Source organism: Amphiprion ocellaris, chromosome 24 (assembly GCF_022539595.1).
Source record: "Amphiprion ocellaris isolate individual 3 ecotype Okinawa chromosome 24, ASM2253959v1, whole genome shotgun sequence".
Lineage (NCBI taxonomy): Eukaryota > Metazoa > Chordata > Actinopteri > Pomacentridae > Amphiprion > Amphiprion ocellaris.
The window spans coordinates 9,579,739-9,596,023 of NC_072789.1; the positions used below are offsets into that span (position 1 = coordinate 9,579,739).

The window sequence follows — 16,285 nt, forward strand, 5'->3', positions numbered from 1 at the left end:
TTTTTTTGGGCAACTCTGAGGAACCAATGACTTCTGTCAGCATGCAGCAAGCCTCCCTCCTCCCTTTACTGAGGGAGGCAGCAGCTCTGAGGGAGGGCCTCCGAGCTGCTTTTATCACTCTGCTTCCACTCGGTGCGGCTCGGATTCGACCGGCTGGCGAGCAGGTGGACAAACGGGAACATGAGGAAGATCCAGACGGTGCTGCTGCTGCTCCTCTGGGCCGGCAGCGTCCAGGCCTGGTTCTGGGGCTTAGGTCGAGACACCACACCGGAGACCACACCGGAGACTACACCAGGGACGACGGAGGCAACGACAGGGACGATGGGGACGATGACTGGGACAGCAGGTGTTACGGGGACAGCACCTGTTAATGGGACAACAGGTGTTACCGGGACAGCAGGCGTTACCGGGACAGCAGGCGTTACCGGGACAACAGATGTTACCGGGACAGCAGGTGTTACGAGAACAACAGGTGTTACCGGGACAACAGGTGTTACCGGGACAACAGGTGTTACTGGGACAATAGGTGTTACCGGGACAGCAGGTGTTACCGGGACAACAAGTGTTACCGGGACGACAGGTGTTACTGGGACAACAGGTGTTACGAGAACAGGTGTTACCGGGACAACAGGTGTTACCGGGACAGCAGGCGTTACCGAGACAACAGGCGTTACCGGGACAACAGGCGTTACCGGAACAACAGTTGTTACCGGGACAACAGGTGTGGCCAGGACAACAGGTGTCACCATGACAACTGCCGGCGATGCAGAGCAGAAGGAGGAAGCGGAGGACGACGACAATTTGTCCGGAGTTGGGGAGGAAATCATCAACGTGGCAACGGGAATCCGTAAGTTAGTGGAGGCGTGGGACGCAACGCCGACCACCTGGACTACTAACAGGAGCCTGACCGAGCAGCCGGAGGGCGCTAACGCTGGCACCACAGGCAGTTTGCCGGGGCAATGGGTGGAAGAGGGCTCGGGGTCGGGGGATGGATCTGGGTCTGATGTAGTCACCAGTGAAGTTTGTCTCCCGGTGCCCTCCGATTGGCCCTTTTGCAAGCGGCCAAAGTCGTTCTCGCTGCCCAACTTTTTCAACCACACCTCCCTGGAGCAGGTGGGGGCGGGGCTGCATGAGTGGGCGGGGCTAATGCAGGCACGGTGCCACCACAGCGCCGAGTGGTTCCTCTGCCTGCTGATGGCGCCGCGGTGCCCATCTGCCACCGCCCGCCTGCCCTGCCGCAGCTTCTGCCACGTGCTACAGGACAGCTGCTGGGCGTCGCTGGACGGCGGCCGACTCCCGGTGGTGTGCGACCGCCTGCCGGAGAGTGCGGCGTGCGTTTCCGTTAGTAACTGCAAAGGTAACCCCGGCGGGTTAGAATGTATCCGGCGATACATTTTGAATCCGGTCACTTGTCGTCGTCGTCGTTTTTCCTCGTTGGTCTGTGTGTTTGTTCTGGTGTCGCAGCACGTCATCGCTGTTTTCGATCTCTTTGAGCATCACGATTAAAATTTGCATGTGTTTAACGAGTACTTTACATGATTTAAAACCAAATGAAATCCATTTAAATCCTACCAGGCAACTATTGGTGCAGAAAATCAACCTGCAGGGAGTTGAGTCGACCCTCTAAAGCTGGTCATCTTGTGTTATTTTCAGAACATCAAGTTTAGTGCAGTTTTTTATATTCAGAGAATCATTGTGCGCTTTTTTTCATGCAGAATTTCGAATGGACCCTAGTGTTGCTGTTGTTGCTAACTTAGCTTAGCATAAAACCTCTAAAAGCTGCTTTGTTTTGTTTGTTGAATCTGTGCAATCACAGCAACAAAGGGCAATTTTTGTATTTTTCCTACTGTGCAAGTTGATTGTCAGAGCTTTTTTCTGCACTGTCAACTAATTTTTCACTGCAATATAAAGTCCTGCACCTCTATGGAAACAGAACAACCACGAAGAAGGAAATATCTACTGTGCACAACAGAACAGTTAGAATGACACAAATCCTAAAAAAAAACAAAAGTTAAATTTCTGCAATTATTTATTTTACAACAACAACAAAAAAAATCTAATCAACACATAACGTTTTGAAATTATTTCATGATAATTTTAGTTCATTTTTCTGGACTTTTCATGGACTGTCACAAAAGTTGAAAAAGTAATTGTAATAAAATCCAATTTGGTCACAAAAAAAGCTAAAATAGAAGAAATTTACAAAGTACAAAAAAAATGATACTATTAAACGTCTTGCCTTGTCCTCAAACTGGTCAGAACATCAAAATATTTGATTTATTATAATGTAATGCAGCAAATTCTCAAAAGTTAAAGTCTGGAGACATCAAATTGTAGCATTTTTTTGCTAGAAAATGGTGTCAAATGCATAAACATAAATGCAGAAGAACCACTGTTTTAGTCCATACATTCCTTTTTTTGTCAAAACTGCCTACATTACCCACAATGCAACTCTACCACCAACAGTTTGCTCTGCAGAGGTCTTTTTTCCCCACTTTTAACCTTGTCGTCTTCACACAACTGACTTTAAACAGCTTTTTCATGAATGCACCAGTCCTCTCTGAGACCCATAAACAGTTTTATCATTGTCAAAGTTACATGTTTGTTGCGCTTGTAGGATTTTGGTGCATTTCATGTCTCTGCAGGTTGATTTTCCAAACCCTCAGCGTGCCTGGAAAACGGTTGTTGTAGATGTAAAGTGCAAATAATCCACAATTAATGAGTTAAAACATGCAAAAGCACTTGCGTTGTCACTGTTGTGGTGTCGTTTTGTGTCACGCATGACACCTAAGCTCACGTTAGCGGGCTGCATGCCGTGTGGTCGTCTTGTCATGTGCAGAAGTGCATTCGCAAAAGCTCCGTTTTTGTGTGATGAGTCAGTAATGGTCAGCAACGTTCTTTTAGTTGTAGCTGCAGTATGTTTGTGTTCGATTCCATTAAGTTTAATGAGAAAATGATTGCATTAGACTTATATTCATCAAACACAAGGTCCATTTATGTTTTGAAAAAGTAGGAAATGCATAAGATATATTCAGATTTCCCCTGAGTATAAACCCTGAGGACAGGAAGTTTTCCAGAGGCCCTTGTCCAGCCTTTTTACTGGCTTCATAAATTTACCGGCGGCTGTATGGGCTCTTTTTTTTTAGGGGTTAACAGGATGAACTCTGCTTCATAAAACCACATTATCATGTGTTTTCCCACAGGAATATTTAATGTAAATGTTCCAGGTTTAACCCTCTGAACCCTGAGCAATTTATTGATGTTTTTTGTCACTGTGGACGCATTTTTCACCACAAAGGAGAGAGGACTCAGAAATGTGAAGTTTAACACAGTTAGAATGACAGCAATCCTATATAAACGAAAACAAAAGTTGAATTTCTTTGATTATATATATTTTTTTAAATTATAAAATGTGGAATCAACATGTACAACATTTTTCCAAGTGTCTACAGGTGCTACCAATATTGCAAAAATAATAATGACGACATACTACAGGTATTTGACTTCTTAAATTTTTAATTAGTTTCCATACTATTCCTATGGATACACAGGCTGCAGTTCTGCTGAAAATTCCATGAATTTTTGTCATGTGACTGTTTTTCACAGCTGAGTTGTGAACAGTTTCTCTGTTGTAACAAAAAGTGCAGAATTTTTTGTTTTTTACAGAATCTGATTAGATCAAATTGTTTATTTTTTGTGAATTTTTGAATGAGTCACGTCGAATATTGTGATTTTAATGAAAAATCATGGTTTTGAGCTTGGATTTGGTTCAACATCACACATGATTAGTTCAAGAACTCTCAAATAGCTAGAAAATCTACTTATTTTTTCAGTATTTGCAGCTTCTGATTCTCACAATCACCTCAGTTTTCAGGCAGCAGGTGTGTGCAGGATGTTTTGGTTTTTTGTCTTTGTCACCTTCCCTTGATGCAGAATTTACTTTTTGCATGAGTCATATTCAGTTAAACTGGCTTTCAAAGCAAAACCTTTATTCTGTTGCTGCACTGGCTGAGTCACAGAGTCACTGTGTTGGTCATTAGTGTGTTTTATGGGGTGTGAATTTCCAAACACCTGCATGGAAAAAGGGGACTTCTAGGGTGTCGTAGCCTAATTATACTCAAACAGATGTGGGCTTCGACAACAGCTCCCATCACGTCCCACTCTTGCATGCCAGTCCCATCCTGGGTTATCTCCCTGTCGTCATGTTTCAGGATTCCTGATCAGCTGTGTGGATTTATGGAGTGATGGGGGGGGAAACAATCGGGCCGTCTGTGGAGGGAAGATGTGGATGGCATTTGTGATAGCAGCAGTGGGTGGGAAAGTGGTCTGAGAAAGTGGGCGGTGACTTGTGCGACTCGGTAACAACGGGGCCTTGTGGCTCGGAGGAGACGGGGCGGCTCGAAGGCTCTGCCAGAGGTCGGAGGTCACGGTCGGGCCTCCCCGCCTCAAAGCAGCAGCTCTGGATGGGAGGTGATCGAGCATCCGAAGATGAGCAGAGACAGAGCGAGGCCTTTATGTGGGCAGGGAATTACCCGCTGGTTAACTCAAAGTGCTGCTCTGCAAAACAGTTCTTTAGGCTTTTTTTAGTGTCTAAAATTAAGCCTGAAATTGTCTTGTTTTTCACTTGAGATTAAAGTGCTAAGATAAGCACAAGAATCTGCAATATAGGACAAGCAGATTAAGTAATGTCTGATTATGAGAGAAATAAACTGAAGTTTTGGAGTTAAGAACAGTCCTGATGCTCTAAGAAAATCTACATGGGCTCAGATAAATCTGCCGTCTGATCCCCCATCAGTCAGCGTCAATTAGCTCTCCGCTCTGCTCATTCAAACATGGATTACAGTCTAACGGAGGGATCAGAGGGCCGAAGGTGTCGCAGCTGCGTCGCCTCCGTTTGAAGCGTTAACTGATGCCTTTCAGCTCCGAACGGTCCCAGGAGAGTAAAACTAGATCTCAGTTAACAGTTGTTGGCTGTGTGAACGAAGAAGCAGCATATCTCTAAACATTATTGCACTGATTACTTTTCCAAATAAGGCCTGCAGCGGAGCAAATGAAGCTCCAGTTGACTCATGCTTTGATAATGGGGTAATGTTCTCCTGCAGACTGAGATTACTCACATGAAATATGTGTTTATATTAGTGGCTTTTGCAGATAATTTCACTTTGGGTCAACCAGAGGAGAACAAGAGTGACATTTATATTCCAAGCAGTTATTTTTTTTTAGCTTCTGTCACTTTTTTTCCTCACTGTGGGTTCGTTTTTCACAGCAATATAAAGTCTTACACCTCTATGGAAACAGAACGGTCATGACTAGAACAAGACAAAACCAAAAAAAACTAACAAAAGGGGAAACAAAAGTTGCTTTTTTTAAAAAAAAATTTATTAAATTTTTAAATGAAGTTATTATCTAATTATGCAAATTATTTTACACAAAAACTGCAAAAAACTGGAATCAACATGTACAACAACAAGAATCCATAAGTGTTACCAACACTGGGAAAAAAATTCCACATACTATAAATATTTAACTATTTGGATTTTTAATATGTTGCCATACTTGTTTCCTGCATTCTTTGTGTACACTGTAAAAAAATTGTTGTTTTTATGCTAAAATTGTAGCAGCTGTGGTCGCCAGAATTCTACTGCAAAATTACAGTAAAACATTTTCTACATTTACGGTAAAGAAATGTATTGATATTGTTGATTTTAGGGTTAAAAAACATGCTTCATTCCATATTTTACTGCAAAAAAAAGTTTTGTCCTTTAAAAATTAGAAAATTTACATGAAAATACCATGTAAAATAAAGTTTGTGTAACTTATTATAAATATTACAGCATTATTCCATTATCAGCACAATAGTTAGTGTATTTAACATTAAATAGATATATTTTCAGCAAAAATTGCGGTTAAAGCTGTCATAAATATTAAAGCATACACCAATTTGACCGGTAAGAAACTGTATTTTTTACATGCAATAAATGCAGAAATTGCCATGTTACTTGTTATAAATATTACAGCATGTTTCCGTTATCAGTACAACAATATGTACATTTAACTGGGAAAAACTGTGATTCAATGTTCTATAAACTGCATCAAACACAGCCTGCAGTTCATCCGAAAACGTCCTGAATTTTTGTACGGTGACTGTTTGTTGCAGTTGAGTCATTAATAGTTTGTTGGTTGTGTGAAGGAGGGCAGAATTATTTATTTTTTGCAGAATTTGATGAGAGGAAATGGTTCATTTTTAGGGGGATTTTTAAATTGAGACATGTAGAATAAAGTGATTAAATTACTTTGAGCTTAGATTTGGTTAATTTTCCTGTTGGAACCACATGGCATAAATGAGTTGTTTAAGGACAGTCAGAAAGGTTAAAAAGTCTGGATTTTTTCTGTTTTTACAGTTTGTTGCTCTGATAAAGAGTGAAAATGTGATGATTTTTAAAAAAAGAAAACGATAACTTGCTTTTTAAACTGACTGAATAGAGGTTAAAATGTAGTTTTTTGAGTTGTTCTAGTTTTTACTTCAGTTGGAATCCAACTTTTGTTTGTTTTTGCAGCGATAAAGTTCAACCTTTTGCAGGTTTTACAAGAAAATGTAACTTTTTCCTCCCTTTCTGTGTCGTCTCCTGGGAGGACGGAGGCACTCTGCTCTCCCAAACCTCTGGAGGAGTTCATTAGTTCCACAAATGACATTTCAGCATGTTTTAACTGGCACGTTTTTGTGCTGCATCCTATTAGAGTCCCTCATGGTCCACTTTCCCATGGATATCTGACACGCATTTCCTTCCTCCATCTGTCTGTCCTTCACACAGCAGAACAGGCATTGGATTTCTCTGGAGTTGCATGTTGGAAAATAGGAACATCATGCATCCAGTGTTCCTCTGTAACAAAAGACATGAGATCACTGCTGTTTGCCGATGCCCACAGGGCTGTGAATCATCGCTTTGACCCTGTTAACCGGAGCATATGAGTCAGAACTTTCCACATTCGGTGTCAGCAGCAGAAGAAGCCTCAGCTGTGTCTTATCTACAAAAAATGTACTTATTCATCATTCATTATTATTCCGATTAAAAATTGCTTTAATTTCAAAAGCACATGAAACACCCAGAAAATCAATTTCGCTAATTTAGCTTCTACATACGATCAGTGTGCATCTTCTTGAAGTCATTTATTGCAAAATTGGAACAGTTTTGCTTAATTTCACACGTATTTCATCAAAGTGGGTGGAGTTTAGCTACAAAAAAGCGATGTTTCTTATTAAAATGAACCAATCAAAATGAAGCAATGTTTTAATCAAAATTTTCTTCTGTTGTCAATCGAATATGATCAAACACACACTTATTGTTTTTTTTTTTTAATATTTAATTAACATAATTCAATACAATACAACAATAATTAAGAATAAAACACTCCAAATCTGGGCACACAGTGCAGCTAATCCAAGGAAAATAAGAAAAAATATACAGAGATGGAAACAAACAATTTAAACGTTTAAATTAAACACCTAATACAGTTTTGCACCTAAAAAAGAGGAAAATCTTCATGTAAAACTGAGTCAGTCATTAATTTAATCAATTTAGCAAAATAACTTTCTATTGTATATATTTTATTTCCAATACACTTTTCATAGTTACTTACTTGGTTAATAAATGTCTCCGTTGGTTTGTTAATTGTTGTTTATTTTATTAGAAGTCCTTGAATTTTTTTCACTTTACTGTTTCTCACAACTGAGTCACCGATGACTTCATAGTTGCTTAGTGGAGAACAGAATTTTTTGGCTTTTACAGAATCTGATAACTAAAAAGAGTTCAATTTTGGTGATTTTTTTCATTTTTAAGTCATTTTTGATGAAATAATGCCATTTTAAGCTTAGATTTGGCTAATTTTCCCAGCTGAACCACGTCTTCTTCCTGTTTTTACAATTTCTGGCTCGAATGATTGGTGTAATTTTTGGTTGGAGGGTTTAGAAGGTTACAGCAAGCCTGATAAGACACAAAAATGATCTTTTGAATAATAGTAGGTACCTAAATATGTGTATTTTAGGAAGCTAGCATGAGATAAACTCAGGATTACAAGACTAAGGACAGATTATTTATGCGGAAAAGTAGCTCTCTAAGTCATTATATCTGTTGTTATATACAAAATATTTCTTGCTTTGTTATTTTATTTATATGCCTGAAAAGGTAGCATTAGCCAGAAATCTGCTGTGAGAAAAAGTCAACATAGTGGTTTTGTGGAGCAAAAATGTTCCCTGGTGCCACAGGAACAGCATCAGGCAAAGATCTCAGTTCTGATAGAGAAATTTAAAAAGTGTGTGTAATTGTTACACGATGCTGCTTCGACCACAATGTCAGCGGCTTGTTGGCAGACGTTTTTGTCCGTGGGAGGCTTCACTGCGACTGGCCGAAGGCTCCGGTTGGTGGGAGATCTGTGGTCTGAGTGGACAGTTTCCAGATGTGAGAGTGTATTAAATTAAAGCACGGCTTGAGAACATCCTTGATTAACAAAGTTCACGTCGGTGCAGAGGACACGTCTTCCTCTTTGTCGTGCTGAAACTCTGCTGTGACCCACGTGATTGGTGCAACAGCTGCAGCAGCTGTGTCGCGGCGAGATGAACCGATGGCAGGTGCCCTCAGTGGGAAGCCGACCACCCGGCAAAGACCCGCTGCAGCTGGATGAAATCTCTCAGGATCCAGGCTTAGCTGCAGCAGAACAGGCACCATTCATAGCGCTACCACTGTGTATGAGTGTTCTCAACATGTGTTCAGGATTACGGCTGGTTATGAGCAACATGAGCAGGTATGAGGGGAACAAAACACAAAGTTCTGAAGCAAAATTAGGAATTTAACCACTAACAACTTGCAGTAAAACATGAAACATATTCATATAAATAGAATAATTACTACTCAGCAGTGCTTTTCATTAAATGCAGTAGGCTATTGCAGAGAAACCTTCTGCCTCTTAAGGTCAGATTTTGAGAAATATTCCCCCTGAAAAACAGTTAACCGTTGCTTTACGAGATAATCTTTATTGTGTCAGAAATGCCTTGTGAAATTCATATATTTTCCCCACAACTAGCAGTAAAAGTCAGTCTCATAGAAGTCGTGAAACCACATTTAATATGAGCAGGAAATTTGGTTTTAATTTACGATGCTCTGTTTATGCTACATTCTTTGTTTTAGCCATGCTAGCGGCTCAGTGTGAGCATATTAACTCATGATGTTTATGGCCAGATGTGTAAAACTAATGACATTCCTCTCAGTGTCACTTGTTTAGTGCTAATTAGCAAATGCTAATGTCCTGACATGCTAAACTAAGATGTTAAGCATGATGTTATTAGTATTAGCCATCATAAGTTCATCGATTAGTGCAATTGCATCTTAATTCAGTTGTTTGTTTTTTACATTTTGTCACACTTTAATGCTAAATCTATTAGTTTATCAATAGAGAATTATTGTTCAACATCTTTATTATTCAATTTATTGTCTCAGTCTTTATTCTAACACAAAAATAATGAAGATTTTATGCTACTGAAGACAAAATGGAGCAGCTAATTGACAAAAATCTCTTTTCTGACAGTTTAACTGCAAAAAGTGCTTGTTTTGCGTTTCAAATTTGGTTGTTGTGGTTTATGATTACAGTTCTTGAGTTTGTTGGTTTTTCTGTGAGTTACAGTTTCCTGTACTTTCTTTGCTTAAACACTGAAGCTGCTTTCATGACGTTCACATCATTTAGAAACTTTGGAAACCCCCACGATCGATGACCTGTGTACCCCCTTAATGCACAGATTGTATTTTCTAGTCAACTCCTCTCATGAATCTGCAGCGACGGGCCCCAAAGTGTCTGCAGGGCCAAAACCCTTTTCTCCCTTGTGATGCCGATTTATGAGAATGTAATCGTTGGTCTCATGGCTGCTGCTCATTTCCCGTTGGGCTATTTCAGTCTGTGGGAACTGAAATATCAGCAGTTATTTCCATTAATTAGATCCACGCTCTCAGTCACTGCAGATAAAAAATCCTGTTGTATCTGTGCTTGTAGATAATTTAGGCGTCATTCTGCAAATCTATTTGACCTGCAGGGTCGCCGTGTTTTATGGTTTGTTGTTCCAGAGGCACTCGTCACGGTTCAGCTGGGTTGGCAGCTGGTTTTAATGCAGCTTTCTGACATGTTGCACCTCCTGCAGTGGCAAACTTTGGCATTTTAACACCTCCTTGTGTTTTTTCTTGAAGATCAACCAAAAACAAAATGCTGTTAGAAAAAACAACTGCTATTCTGTCAAAAAAATAGCAGTTTTTATATGTTTCTGTACAAAGAACTTGTAATTTGCTGATCATTTCTGTGTTTCAAGTTGTGGCGTTGTCACTGTGAGCATCTTAGCATGCCGATGTTAGCATTTAGCTTCAGTTTAATGTCAGATTGCACTTTGGTTCATCAAATACATGTAGAACTAATAATGACACTCCAATTAGTCTCTGCTATTTGGTGCTAATTAATAGGTGTTAGCATGCTAATATGTCAAACAAAGATGACAGATATGGAAAACATTATGCTATGCTAGCATGGCATTGTGGGCATCTCAGCAAGCCAACATTAGCATTTAGCTTTCGGCCCAATGCCAGGTCAACATGGCCACCACTGTTAAATGCTAATTATCAAATGTTAGCATGCTAAGATGCTAAACCAAACTGGGTCACAACATAAACACCATAAGGGACTAGCATCAGTGTGTCATTGTGAGTATGTTAGAATGCTATTGTTAGCATTTAGCCTTAGATAATAGAAAAAGTCTTTAAAATGACTTTAATGACAAATATTTATCATGAAAATATTAACAACTAATATGGGATTACAGCTAAAATGTAATTCCTGGCTGCTGCATAGAGCTGCTAGCACATCTGTTATTCCTAATTCTGTAGCTGTATAATTGATTGTTTATCAATTATCTTGGTTATAAACGTAGATTGTATTACTTCTGTTACATTTTTTGTTAAATAATCAGTTTGCTAACATTAGCTAGCATTAGCATAAACCACCATAAGTTAATCAAGCCACAGACTGTAATCAGCAATAGCTTATTTTATAGTAAAATGGAGATTTCAGTGTAGAAACACTTAAAATGAGTTTGATGACACGTATTAGAAATAAAACACACATTTTGCTTTTTCGGGGCAGAATTAATAATATATGTCTCCTAATGCAGCTACTTTTCAGTGGCTGATGAGTTCATTCTGCAATAGCTTGGAGGCAAACTGAAGTCCTTATTCTAAATCTTAATTTCCTGTTTTGCAGAAGAGAGCGGCATCTCTTTGCTGCAGCTGATCGGAGATCCTCCACCAGACGCCATCACCAGGGATTATGGACCGAGCGGCGAGGCTGCCTACATCTTCTCTTCAGCGGCGGCATCGGGCCAGCCGGCTCTGGCCCACGTCCCCAACCCTTTTTACCGCCACTTTTCCCTCCTCTTCCACATCAAACCCTCCAGGTCGACCGCCTCCGTCCTCTTCTCCATCACAGATGGAAACCAGAGGCTCATGCACATCGGCGTCAAGCTGAGCGCCGTGCAGTCGGGTCGCCAGAAGGTCCAGTTCTTCTACACCGAACCCGACTCCGAGGCTTCGTATGAGGCGGCCAGCTTCGATGTGCCGAGCCTGGTGGACACCTGGAGTCGCTTCTCGCTGGCGGTGTTCGAGGAGCAGGTGACTTTCTACCACGGCTGCGACTCGGAGCCTCAGGTGGTGAAGTTCGAGCGCTCGCCGGATCCCATGGAGCTCGACAGCGCAGCCGGGATCTTTGTCGGTCAGGCAGGAGGAGCTGACGGTGACAAGTTCCAGGTAACCTTCAAGTAGACTTCTGATACTTAAGAGAAACCTTACTGTTTTTACCTTGATGATAGTGCAGTGTTTACTCTCTTAATCCATGATTTTTACCATCTGTAGCCAGCTTTTGAAGTAAAAATACAAGAATCCCAAAAACTTACATCCCTTCTGTTAATCTAAGGACATCTGAATTTATCGACTTCATATCTGAATCAATAATATAATAACTGATAATGCAGAAAGTGAAGGATGCACATGCCAGAAAATGTATTTTAGATTATCTGTAGAACCTGGTTGTTCCACCAGATGGAACCACTAACCGTTGAATAGCGACCAGAGGAGGACTACAGGCAGTTTATGTTGGGAACAAGAGAGAATTGTGGGGGTTTAGCTAGTTAAGGGGCACCACTACTTTCAAGTTTATATTTTTAATTAATTGACATTGCCTCGTGGAAATCTCGTTTCACTTTGACATGAAAGAGGCTTTTTTACCTTCCAAAGGAGGGTGAATACTTTTCATGGACATTGTTTAGTTTTAGCATTGGGAAGATTCTGACCATTAACTCCAGAGTACCAGCAGAGGAAATGGTCAAGTGGTGAGGAGGCATTTCTGACAGAAAGAAAAGAGAAACGTCGCCCTGGGGTCCCAGAAAAGTCCGAATAAAACAATCTCGCTTTAATATCTCCCTGTGGCAGGTTCTGACCTCTGACCACACGCTGACCACACGTGTTCATCTTTTGAAGTGACAGACTGGGGAATAAACTGATTTAGGTTCGGAAAAGTAGCTGCATCTTGAGGCTAAATGTTGTGTTTTCAGGGAGCGATCGCCGAGCTGAAGGTGGTGGGAAACCCTCGAGCAGCTGAACGTTTGTGCGACGACGAGGACGACTCAGACGCTGTGAGTTTCTGATTTTCTTTTTAATGTTTCTATTATTTTCTAATAATTTCTGAAGGCTGTTAGATGACATTTTTATCTCTTCAGGCCTCTGGGGACTATGGCAGTGGTGAAATCGACAGGAGACAGTCGGGACACTCAGTGAAGGTCGGTGTTTGTCATCATCACTTTGATTTTTATTCATACTTTAATAAGGAAGTAGCAGGTGGTTTTTATCTTCATGTTCACTTGCTTTCCTGTTTAACCTCCTGAACCCCAAAACCTGACGGAAGGTTTAAAAAAAATCTAAGCAACATTTTAGTTATTTTTGATCAAATTTTGAGTCAATCTAGACATATTTTAGATTATTTTGTTCATTTTTTTGTCAGTTTAAATATATTTTAAGTCGCTTTTTATATTTTGAACAATCTGAGTCATTTTGGAAAGATTTTGAATCACTCCAGACAATTTTCGAGTCCGTTTGGATAGTTTTAAGAATAATTTTTGCCTTGAGTCATTTTAAAATTGACATTTTGAACAATTTAAGGAATTTTAAACCAAATGTGCATCATGTTTTAGTGATTTTAAAGAAATTTTGAATCATTTTGAACTAATTTCTGTCCTTGTGGACAATTTTTGAGTCACTATGGAAAGTGTTTTGGTCATGTTTGACAAATTGAAAGCCATTTTGGACAGTCATTTTAACCAAAATTATGGTCATTTTGGAAAGATTTTGAATCACTCCAAACTATTTTTTAAATTCTTCGGGATAGTTTTGAGAATGATATTTTGCCATTGAGTCATTTTAAAATAATTTGGGATCATTTGAGAAAAGCTTTTGTCATTTTGAACAGTTTTTGAACTATTTTTTGACAAATTGTAGGTCATTTTGGACAAAATTTGAACATTTTGGACCATTTGAGTAATTTTAAACCATAATTGTACCAAAATGTGGCTTGATGTGATTTACTGTGGCTCCTCGTTGGAAAAGAAACTACTTGCATGTAATCTTTTTTACAAAGAAGTTCAACAGAACACAATCTAGCTGTTTTTTATGTCACCTGATTGAATAAAAATAGTGAGAAAGCTTGATTAAATATATTGATTATCCCCTTTTAGCAGCTTTTGTGCGCAAATATTCGCCAAAATTGAATCACAACAGCCATAATCAAGCTTGAAAGTAAAAATCAACTAAAAATACTCAATGTGGGTGCCTGTAATTTGTGAATTTATGCAAACTGGATGCTTTAGTGTCACACGATGTGAATGAAAGTGATTGGAAAACCTGATTAAATATATTGATTATAATCTTTTTGCAGTTTCTGTGCACAAAAACTATCAAAAATTTAATTAAGCATCCGCAATCAGGCTTAAAAGTAAAAAATAAATAAATAAATACTGTGAATTTATGCATATTTATGTAAAGAGTCGCTGGCTGCAGCTGTTTTCAACCACTGTATTCGTGTTGTGTTGTCCTCAGACCACCCCGGCTTCCTTCCGTCCGGTGCCCGAACCTCCACTGACATCCTCGCAAGGAACCAGAGTCAAAGAATCAGGTAAAAAACAAGTGACTGCACATCTTCAGCGAGCCACTGCCAAGATGTTCAACACTGTAACTGCGCCGTGGAAATGTGTAATGGAAGTTTTTAATCATACGGCAGCCGCTGCCAAGGAAACGTCTTGTCGGGTCACAGAGCTTTTATCCAGAAATATGTGAACGGAGCTGCTTGTCCGGACCTGAAAGCGTGAGGGGGTTCAGTGAGGCCTTTTAGCATGTTGGTGAAGCTCTTTAGCGCCTCCAGGTGGAGAGGTTAAGAAATTTTTGTTGGGTTTGAAACTCAGTAAGTTCCTCACAAGATGAAATATAAAAGATGTTTGGCTTTAAAATCTCCTTTAAAGACCCGCAAAATCAATTTAACCATCTAAACTTCGAGCAGTTTTTGCTTTTGTGACATTTTTTCTCACTGTGGGTTTATTTTTCACTGTAATATAAAGTTCTGCACCTCTATGCAAACAGAAAAACCATGAAAAAGGAGAGAGAACTCAGAATATATATATATATATAAAAAGCTAAATTATTCGATTCCTTTAATTATTTAATCAAAAACTAAGCAAAGGAACATTTAAATCCCATCCAGTGATGATTTAGTTCATTAAAATGGAGCTTTCTTCATGTAAACAGCTTCTTCCTCTGCAAAATTAGACTTCAGAAAATGTTTATTTCCAATCAGATTCATAGTAACGATAATAATAGGGTGTATTTATATAACTTGTACTAAAATCTAAATGCTTTACAAGAAACACAAACACACAGAATAGAATATAAGAAGAATAAAACTGACAAGAATTGATGGTAAAAGAAAAAAATAAAACATCACAGCATAACAAAGTTATGATGACATAAATCATCAAAAACACAAAAGCCAAAGTTGAATTTCTTTGATTATTTATTTTACAGAGATTTTAAAAAACTACAATCAACATGTTCAACATTTTTTCAAGTGTTCACAGGTGTTATCAACTCTGGAAAAACATGGTGGCTCTCCATCTTATAGATATTTCAGATTTTTAATTACTTTCCACACTCATCTCCTCTCTGCTCTGTATAAACACGTCCTGCAGTTCAGCCGAGAGTTTCAGAATTTTTGCCGTGTGACTGTTGGTCACAGCTGAGTCACTGAAGGCTTCACGGTTTGGATGAGAAATACAGAATTTTTTGTTTTTAACAGAATCTGGTTTAAGAAAACGGTATATTTTTTGCTAATTTTTAAAATGAGAAACAAAAAATCTTAATTTTAAGCTTGGATTCAGTTAATTTTTCAGATAGAACAACGCCTCATCAATGAGTAGTTCAAGGACCGTCAGAAAGCAGAAATTTCTGTGATTTTTTTTCAGTTTTTACAGTTTCTACCTCTGTTGAATGGCGTAATTGTGATTTTTACGGCATTAGAAAACCCAGTGAACTCTGACAGACCTGAGCAGCAGGTAAAGACGTGTTTGTATTGACTTTAGACGGCAGGTACGAGCGTCCGTCGGTGGACTACGGCCGGTCTGGATCACCAGGCCCCAGAGGTGGGTCGCTGAAGGGCAACAGGATGTCCTTTTATTCCACATGTGGCCGTCCTATCCCAGGATAGAATGAGCGCTGTGGGTCTGGCTGCTGTGCATTTTGAATTCTGGTGTGTTTGCTGCCATCTGGTGGTCGTTTATCCCGACGTGAGCTTCTGTGGTAATTTTGTTTGCACGGCTACAGCATCATTTAAGTCGTACTTACATGTTGTGTACTCCTACGCAACTCTGTGTAATCAGATTACCACACAGCCAACATGCGGCCGTGTCGGAAGCCGTTATCATCCTTAAAAAGTCAGTCATGGCTGATGTGCCCACACCCCTGGTTACCATGGCAACAGAAGTTTTATTGCTTCGGCAACAATTGCTCGAACAAAAAGCAAAAAAGGCAACTTCTTGTGTTTAGTGTAGCTGCTTCAAAATAAACCCAACCCTGCATTTTAAGAGTTTTATTTTGAAGGAGCAGCAGCAGTTATGCAGATGATGATTTGACAAAATCTGATGTCTTTATGTTCTCATTTTTTT

At 39.6% G+C, this 16,285-nt stretch overlaps 1 protein-coding gene across 5 annotated transcripts in view; it reads left to right on the plus strand.

Annotated features, from left to right (window-relative positions):
- LOC111563997 (collagen alpha-1(XVIII) chain-like) overlaps positions 1–16,285 on the plus strand; it is a 55,210-nt gene that overhangs the window by 18,172 nt on the left and 20,753 nt on the right. For 3 of the 5 annotated variants that reach the window (XM_055008255.1, XM_055008256.1, XM_055008258.1), the window contains exons 1-6: positions 133–847; positions 11,290–11,831; positions 12,635–12,715; positions 12,800–12,859; positions 14,172–14,247; positions 15,704–15,763. In XM_055008255.1, coding sequence (XP_054864230.1) covers positions 181–847; positions 11,290–11,831; positions 12,635–12,715; positions 12,800–12,859; positions 14,172–14,247; positions 15,704–15,763 — 1,486 coding nt within the window. In that variant the 5' untranslated portion in view covers positions 133–180. Of the gene's footprint in view, positions 1–132; positions 848–11,289; positions 11,832–12,634; positions 12,716–12,799; positions 12,860–14,171; positions 14,248–15,703; positions 15,764–16,285 lie in introns of those variants that run through there. The other 2 variants (XM_055008259.1, XM_055008257.1) reach the window with 2 other exon arrangements.